A 10,192-nucleotide genomic window follows, 5' to 3' on the forward strand; every position below is an offset into this window, starting at 1 on the left:
CTTGCAGTCGCAATTCTATAAATTTTTTGGCATTTCTAGAGCGTTCCTGTGACCGCAGGAATGACATCTTGTGACTACAGGATATGTCTAGAAAATTGAAAAACATAGATTTTTAATGAAGGGTGTTTTGGTCATTTCATGTTTAAAAAAATGCTAATTAGGTTTAAATCATGATTAATGAGAGTAGATGAGGCACTTTTGCAGATCTAGACTGGGAGAAGAGGCTTGGGAGTACTTTGGATGAAGATTGGATCTATCATTTAGAGTTTTTTATCTTCTTCTCTTTTTACTTTTAGTTTATGTTAATTTCATATTTATAGATTTCTTAGTGATAAACATGAACTAAATTCTATTTAGGGTTTATAATTGAATCTCTTGAAGTTTTATTATGAATTAATGCACGTTTTCTATTTCTTCTTCATCTAAGATCTATTCAATTTGTGTTTATTGTGTATAAGATTGATTGCGCAACTTTTACATGCTATTTATGAATTCGAATAAAAAATCTTAGAAGTGAGATTTGGATATGCTAAAATTGAATAGACATAGATTTCAATTTCGAACGAGAGTATCAAATCGGTCTATGTGATTTAAGGCTGAGTTCATTGCTTCCTATTTAAATTTCTCATAGAAATATAGAGAATTTGCATTAGGTCGAGTTTTATATTTCTTAACCTGAATATTTAACACTTTTGCATGTCTTTCATCTTAATGAGAAGAATTATCTTTGTGATTGCATTAATGAATAATACATTGGATAGTAGAGGAGATTAGAATCCCTAATTTTTCATATATATTTGAATCAAGTTTACTGCAAGATTATTGTTCCTTGCTGTCTTTCATTTAATTTTGTTATTTAGTATTTTTAGTTTAAAAAAAATTCCAATTTTGATTACCAAATAAAAAATACAATAGGTTATTGGTACTTGATAATCAGTCTCCGTGGGCGATATCGGTCTTACCGAAAGAAACTACAAAAGTGATTACGTATACTTGCGTATCACATATTTTTAAGAACAATCAAACTGTTATACGTTGTATGTAATTAAATTTAAATTATTTGAAATTCATATAATTGAGAGTAGTTTGAATGAATTGGTAAAATTATATTAATTAAATATAAGTTTAGGTACCAAATATGTACGATTTTAAAATACAGGATACCAAATAAACATTATTACAAACATAAAGTACCAAAACGATATTTTATATAAACACAAGGTACCAAATGGTTACCTACATCTTTTGATTGAATATTAAAATCTCTTTGTATTGGAAACAAATCCCCATTTCTTTGACAAAAGCCAAAGTAAATTATAAAGTATATTTGTATATAAATATAGAAGAATTCCTACCAGTGGGACTCTTCAGTGTTCTTGTCGACTCGTGAATAGTTTTCGACGCATTTTTTTTTATGACCGTGTATATTGTAGTTGGTTAGAACATCCTACAAATTTTCAGAAAATTCTGAATAGTTTACAGTACTGAAAACTAGGTTCAATCATGTTGCGCGTGGAACAACATGATTGAACCTAGTTTTCGGTACTGTAAACTATTCAGAATTTTCTAAAAATCGCATCGATGCTCTAAATAACTACAATATACACGGTCATAAAAAATCATGCCAAAAAATGTTCAAAGATCAAGAACACTAAGAGTCCTACAAATAAAGCTTAAAGTGAAACCCCTATAGGAGATTTGTCATATATATGTATGTATATATATATATTTATATATAGGAGAATTCTTTTATATCAGCTTCACTTTAAGCCCTACCGGTGGGGCTCTCAGTGTTCTCGACCCGTGAACAATTTTTGGTGCGATTTTTTTTATGACCATATATATTATAGCTATTTAGAGCATCCTGCAAATTTTCAGAAAATTTCAAATAATTTACAGTACTTAAAACTAAGTTAAAATATGTTATTATATACGTGATTAATTTTTTTTATACATGTAAAAAATAACATATTTAAACCTAATTTTTAATACCGTAAATTTTTTGAAATTTTATGAAAATTTATATATCCATACATCTGGACATATGAAATTATTACATACTTTAATTGATATTAAAATGAATTGATTTGGATGTTCACTAACCTCTGTTCGCTCATATCGAGATTGATTTTTTAAGATTTTTCCTTGTCGGTAGCGCACCGCATGTAGAGATATAGCCAACCCAATTCGTTTTATATTTTATCCATTTTCCTCACTGCAAGAAAAAGCCAAGCCAACCCTATAGGGGACCTTACTTATCTTTTCTGCCTATACTACATATAGTAATTAATTATTTATATATATAGTTTGGAACTTAGTTTAGGCTTTGTATGTGGCACTAGTTTAGTAGTTCCCTTAATAACAGAACAAAAGGCATCTATAAACAAATAGAAAATATATATTTCAAGTTTGATCATCTATATCACAACTCTCTTAATTAATCATATATTATAAAATTTTTGTTAAAAATAAATAAATAAATATAAAAAAATCATTTAATGAATATTTATTAAAAATATATTGCTTATTGTTACCATATCTATTTATATATTGATGTAAAAGAGATTATTACTTTTTCTGTTTTCTAAATTTTTCATATTTTTTAATTCTTTTTTTTTCTTCAAAATTATGATTATTAGTCATAGTTAAAAAAGAAAAAAAATTATAATATCTAAATATCAAAAATTAAAAATTCTTCACATATTATTTTTTTAAATATAATTACACTAATAATTTACCATACATGTTATAATAATAATAATGATAAATGTAATTTTTTTCTAAATTTTTCACATTTTTTTAATTCTTTTTTTTTTTCAAATTTATAATTATTAGTTAATTATTAGAAGAAAAAAACTATAATATCTAAAATTTATAAATAACTATTAATATATATCTAAAAGTAAAAACTCTTCACACATTATTCTTTTTAATAACATTGATGGATAAATAATAAAAAATATAAAAGTAATTAATAGAGTCATAACCAAATTATTCAAATTATTTTGAATAGTTATATGGGTAGTTTACATAAATATGAGAAAAATATATATAGTTTCTAAATTTATGGGTAAAAAAATAATTATACAGAATATGGTAAGTTTTGGAAAAAAAAATTTAAATATGGTAATTATTACCATAAACTTAATTATGCAACTCTTTCTTTCTCCTCCCCCACGATATCTCTCTCTCTTATTTTCACTTCTCTCCCTTGAGATATCTCTCTCTCTCTCTCTCTCTTCTCATTTCTTTCTTTCTCCTCACCCATTCAGTGTCCATCTCAGATATTTGCCGGTGATGCCACCTCCATCGCTGCCCCCGACGACGACGAACACCTGGTTATTTTTCTTCTTCCTCTTTCTTTCTTTCTTTCTTCTTCTTCTTCTTCTTTTGTCTTTCTTATTCTTCTTTTTCTTTCTTCAAATCTGGTTTTATTATTATTCTTCTTCTTCTTTTTCACATATGATTTTGTACTTCATATTTGATTTTTCTGGATTTTTTTCCAAATCTATTTAAGTAAAGAGGTATCATAACGCCTGATTCATTTTATTCATATCTTAATATTTTAGACCTAGCTGTAACCAGGTACCATAAGACCCCATTCTTCACACCTCGCAAATCAGTATCACTGTCAAATATGGGAGAAGTTCCTCTTTCCAGGTGAATCTTAGAACTTCATGCGTATACTGGTGCTTGTGATTGATTGTTTTTAAACGATGTTATCGTACTTAATGTCTTTTTTTTCTTCAAATGTTTAGTGAATTTGATATTGTTGCGTTTGTCGTCTTTGTTGGGGGGAGGTTTACAAAGGTGGGCAGCAGATGAAACAATGGGTGTTTGTGACAGATAGTTCCATCTCTGAGTTATAGTCGGAAGAATATTCTGATTCTTTGCTTGCCATTTGTTTTTGCTCACCAAACATTGATGATGATTCTTCTGTACCTTTCAACCGTAACCTTGTAGGATCAATAGTTAGTTGCGTTAATACCTAATAAATTCTTCTTGCTGTCAACCAGAGTGACTATTTTTTAATTGTCAAAATAATTTGGTTGAAAATAGAGAGATTGTCATTTGAGGGTCTCATAAAAAGTTCCAGCGTTAATATTTGTTTCATTCTAACTGTTTAGATTTGATTTTGTTTTCACACTAGACTAAGTAACCAGGAACCATGGCAATTGGTTCTTTTTTTTATATATATATTTTTCCAAATATCGTTGTAACTAGTTATGATTATAATCAGTTTAGATTTTTTGTTTGAATCTTATTTTTTTCCAAGTCTGACTAATAACCGGTTACCATTGCAACTGTCTCTGTGTATTTTTTCATTTTTTTTCAGACCTAGTTGTAACCAGTTACATTCATGATCAATTTAGTTTATTTTTTTCATATCAATTTTTTTCTTCCAAATCTCACTAAGTAACCAGTTACAATTCAGCTGATTTATTTTGATAACAGTACATTACTTAAAAAAAATAAAAATTATTTTTATAGTTGTAAATAGTTACTACAACACCACTTAAATAATAATACTGATTTTTATAGTTGTAACCGGTTACCACACATCATTAAAAAAAATGGACAGTGGCATATGATTATTATCACAAAAAAATCAAAATTGTTTTGATAGTGGTAACCAGTTATTATGGACAAAATATTGATTGAAAAATATAAAAAATAGAAGAAAACAAAATAAATGAGAATAAAAAGTATGGTGATGAATATGTCTCAATTTTTTCTTTCAAAGAATTATTTAAAAAAATATTTTATCAAATATAAGTGATAAAAATTAACACAAATAGATTAAAATTATTAAAATAATCTCGAAATATATCAAAAATAGTTACTAAAAAAGTATAAAAGATAAAATATGATATACAAATAAAGTTTTACAAATACATAGAAAAAAAGGGAAATTTACAAAAATACACTAAAAGTTAAAAAAAAATATGAAAAATACGGTGCATTACAAAAATACGAAATTTTTGGATAAAAATACGAAGTGGCAAAAGCGTAAATACGAAGTGGAAAAATTGTAAATAAAAGTGGTAAAATACAATTTTTTGTAATCAACGTTTACAAACTTGTAAATATCTGTTGCAAAATTGTAAACATTTGTTACATGTTTGTAAATAATATTTACAAAAATCAGTTTTAGAATTGTATTTTTCTTTTAAATAAAACTTAAGAACAAATTCATAACTAAATTTTTATTTTTGTACCAATAGTTTACAAATTTAGTTTCATAACTAAGAAATATATTTTTTGTAACTAACATTTATGAAAATAATTTATTGTTAAGAGATCGTAACCAAAATTTACATAAAAATAATATACTTTTTCATATTGTTATAATATTATACCAAAAAAATTACAAGAACCAACATATTTATACTATACAACTCAAAAATATAAATTTAAGATATTCATTATTTATAAAACACTTTATTAAGGGAAATCTACAAAAATACATTAAAATATAAAAAATCTATTACAAATTTGTAAATACCTGTTACAATTGTAAATATTTGTTACAAATTTGTAAACATCTATTATTAAATGGTAACCAATTTTTACATTTTTGTAACTAATATTTAAAAAATTAGTTTAAAAAGAGATTAAATTGTAACTAAAAAAATTATTTTTGTAACAAAAGTTTCTTAAACTAGTGTTATAATTAGAAAATATATTTTGTAACTAATATTTACAAAAACATTATATAATTTTTATTAGCATAATTGTAACAAAGATTTATAATTCTAATTTAAAAATATTAAAATAATAATATTGTGACAATCATTAACTATATTGCAATATATAATTATTAAACCAATAACTAATGTAACTCATAGATATTGATTTTTTTTAGTAATCATGGATATTGAATTCGAAAGCAATAAATAAAACATAAATGTATTTAGTTTGATCAATTTTTTTAATTATTTATCCTTTGTTATTTTTATAACATCTCTCAACATATATACTACTAATTTATTGATTGACTTAATTAAAATAAGTTTATTTTTTATAGTAATATTATATGTTTTTTTAAAGCAATATCATAATTATTTTGTCTATATAATGCTTTGTTAACCTATTTAAATATCAAGTAAAAAGTAAAATATTAAAACAAAAACAAAAAAAGAGAGAGGGAAAAAATGTAGACTACAAAGACAAAAAAAAAAAGGAGAATATTAGCAAAAAGACAAAATAAATTTAGTTGATATATATTTATATATAAAAGTAGCATATTATTAAGAAAAAAACATTTATACTACCGTGGAATCATTGGATGGGTGATTCAGCAAAAACAAAAATTAAACAATAAATTTATATAACCGTATATTTAGATTTTTTTTTCTCAAATACGGTACAATTTGTAATTTTCCCAAAAAAAAAACTCCCATAAAAATGTAAAAAAAAATGCCATAAAAAACTTTAAAAAAAATGCCATATTTTTCAAAATTTATAAAAAAAATCTCATATTTAGTGTAATTTCCTCATAGTTATATTCAAATTGGTATTATTATAATAATTTATTTTTGAAGAGATATATAATTTATTGATATCTTTAAATTTTTTAATCATTTTCATTTTTAAAAAAATTCTTATGAATGCAATAAAATCAAACAAATTCATAACAAACTTAATTTTGTTATTCTAGTTATATTATAGTTGTATCATATTTAACATAAGCTTTAGAATATATACTAAATTTAGCATAATTTTTGTTATTCTAAGAACATATATAATTTTGGCAAAAGAAAAATGATAAGCACAATAAATAAATTAAATAAAATAAACTATTTTATCCATCCTTAATTAAATAAATTCGAAAAAAAATGTTGAAAATTCTTTTATAATTAATAAATCATGTACATATTTAAAAAAAAAATTAAAAAAATCTTATATATATATTAAAAAAATATTGGTGATATTGTAATTATAAATAATAATAATACTAATAATAATAATAATAATAATAATAATAATAATAATAATAATAATAATAATAATTATTATTATTATTATTATTATTATTATTATTGTGACAAATTTGATATAATAATAATTTGGTAAGTTAGTGTCATCATTTGTGGCTAGCTCAAGCAGTTGGGTGTTTACGTACGTAAGTATTACAAATTTGAGAGACATGCTCTGATATATATATAGCTATTATATACTACTTTCAAAAGACAAATTAATACTCACTATAACACAGAATGGAGCTCCATCTACCTTCCTTACCAATCCTTTTCTCTTTGCTAATCTTTTTTTTCATGGTGATAAAAATAGTCATAAAAACCACAAGCTCATCATCCAAACTACCCCCGGGGCCATGGAAACTACCCATTTTAGGAAACGCACACCAACTTTTAGGCTCATTAGTCCACCAAAAACTCAGAGACTTAGCCACCAAACATGGACCATTGATGCACCTAAAAATCGGCCAAGTTCCAACCCTAATAGTTTCATCCCCAGAATATGCCAAAGAGGTGATGAGAACCCATGATATGGTCTTCGCATCAAGACCCATGGTTCTCTTCTCCCAGATCATGTTCTATGACTGTACAGACCTTGTCTTTGCTCCCTATGGCGAGTACTGGAGGCAGCTCAGAAAGATCTTCATGCAAGAGCTTTTGAGCACTGCAAGAGTCCACGCTTTCAAACCCATTAGAGAAGAAGAGGTGTCAAGCTTGGTAAAATGGATTGCCTCGAAAGTTGGGTCGGATATCAATCTCACTGAGAGGATCAATATTTTGTTGTATAACATAGTTTCAAGGGCAGCCTGTAGTAAAACCAGTCTGAACAACCAAGTGATCGTATCACTTGTAGCTGAAGGTGTGAAGGTATCGTTAGGGTTTGAGCTTGCAGATTTGTTTCCTTCTGTTGAGTTTTTTTCGAGAATCAGTCGAACTAGGTCTATGCTCTTGAAGCTGCAACAGAGGTCTGCAAAGATATTTGATGCAATTATTAAGGAGCACCAAGAGAAGAAATCTGCTGAGAGTGGAAAAGAGGATGATTTGTTGGATGTTCTTTTGAATTTTCATAATAATAGTAATAATGGTGACCATGGATTTTCCTTGACCAGTGACAATCTTAAAGCTATTATCTGGGTAAGTTATATTCTTCCATTATATGAACCTGTTTTTATCTAATTAAGTTTAGTGTTAAATTAATTTAATATGGTTTGGTTTACTTTCTATTGAAAATATTAGAAATGGGTGGTCTCAAATATAAGTTTGTCAAATAGGAAAATATATTAAATTAGTGAAATTATATATGATTCCTAATTTTCGCTTATTTATTACCAGTTAGTTCTCGAATATATGTCCATAATTCAACACTTTATAATGAAAATGACACTTATGAAAATATATTATTAATTATGTGACTGTCAATATAAATATATATATATATTTGATGTAGATTGTCTCTTCTTGTGTAGACATTGAGTTAAGTCATAAAGAACAATTCTATAAATTAAAATTAAAAGTAAACGATTCCTAGCTTATATAGTTTATACAATTTTTGTAGGGTTATTATAAGAGATGAAATAAAATTACTTAACTTATCAAATATGATAATTTTCAGGATATTTTTGCTGCTGGGATTGACACATCATCAACAATTATAGATTGGGTAATGGCAGAGCTGATAAAGCATTCAAATGTAATGAGAAAGGTACAAGATGAGGTTAGAGAAGTTTTTAACAAAATAGGTTCAACCGATGAAGAAGGAATTAATGAGATGAAATACTTAAAAATAGTTGTGAAAGAGACCATGAGATTACATCCTCCTCTTCCCTTGTTAATTCCAAGAGAAAGTCAAGAGAAGTGTGAAATAAATGGTTATGTGATACCTGCAAAAACTAGGACCTTAGTCAATGTATGGGCAATTGGAAGAGACCCTAATTATTGGACTGAAGCTGAGTGTTTTATACCAGAAAGATTCATTGATAGCTCTATTGATTCTAAGGGCAATGATTTTGAGTATATCCCATTTGGTGCTGGGAGAAGAATATGTGCAGGCATGGCATTTGGTCTCATAAATGTTGAGTATCCCCTTGCATTGTTGCTGTACCATTTTGATTGGAAACTCCCTAATGGAATGAGACATGAAGATTTGAACATGAGTGAATCTTTTGGTACAACACTCAAAAGAAAAAAGGCTCTAAACTTGATTCCTACTGTTTATGATCATTAATTATATATAGGATAATAATGTATTTGCGTGATATATTATAAGCATATGTTTATCTTTATGTATAATTTTATCATCTATATGTTGTAGATATTTTTACGGTACTGTTGTTTTTGTTAATTTTGTTAAATTATAAATAAAGTGTGTTTCTATGAATTACTATTCAAGCGTTGTTTGCTCTGTAATTTTCAGCTTAGTAATTTTGGGTTTTTTTTTCTTAGTTTTTTTAATTTTTTTTAATTGCGATGTTCTACTTCTTGAAGAAAGCTGAAATTCCGTTTTTTATGATTACCAACTTAATTATTCAAATTAAATAATTAATTGTTGAACTGTTACAGAAATGTTTAAACAGATATAAAGACTGTTTGAACAGAAACCAGATATGTTTAAATAGTTTGTGACCAGAAGATAAAAACGAACATAAAGTAAAGAACACACGAATTTTTACGTGGTATCAGCAATCTTTGCAGATTGCTACTAGTCCACGAGGCCACGCCCAGAGAATGAAATTTATTAAAAGAATATCTAAACGATTACAAAACCAAATTGACTTATACAAATAAAGACTCCCTCTTGAATTTGTCGCAACTGTTGTAATCTAAACTCCTAATCAAATTTCTGAAGTGCTAAGATCTTGAACTCCCTTCAAATCATAACACTTGCACTTTTCCTCCCGAAAAGTGACTCACGAACAAAACTTCTCCCGAAGCTTGATGACCAATGTCCAAGTGTGTTCAACCTGCACAATTAACACAAAGAAAACAATACAGAAGTACACTGTAATAAACCACTAAGAACTTGCTGGACTCAAGTTCTTCACATAATAAAAAGTCTCTCTAAAACTTGAAAAATATTTGGAAAATAATACACCAAGAGAGATAATAAAAAACCAACGACCTAAGGATGATTATATACATTTTAGAATCCCTTTAGGTCGTGGAAAACAAATCAGGAATCAAACAGCCAATAAATGGAAAATCTTCCAAAACAG

General features: G+C 26.6%; 1 protein-coding gene across 1 annotated transcript; it reads left to right on the forward strand.

Moving 5' to 3' along the window:
- The first annotated feature begins 7,220 nt into the window (after positions 1-7,220).
- Positions 7,221-9,561, forward strand: LOC133784477 (cytochrome P450 71D9-like). The gene is made up of 2 exons (XM_062223807.1): positions 7,221-8,114; positions 8,593-9,561. Exons 1-2 carry the CDS (start codon positions 7,221-7,223, stop codon positions 9,202-9,204), a joined length of 1,506 nt encoding a protein of 501 aa, XP_062079791.1. The 3' UTR covers positions 9,205-9,561.
- Positions 9,562-10,192: the final 631 nt, after the last annotated feature.

The sequence above is a fragment of the Humulus lupulus genome, chromosome 6 (genome assembly GCF_963169125.1).
Source record: "Humulus lupulus chromosome 6, drHumLupu1.1, whole genome shotgun sequence".
In the NCBI taxonomy this organism is placed as follows: Eukaryota; Viridiplantae; Streptophyta; class Magnoliopsida; order Rosales; family Cannabaceae; genus Humulus; species Humulus lupulus.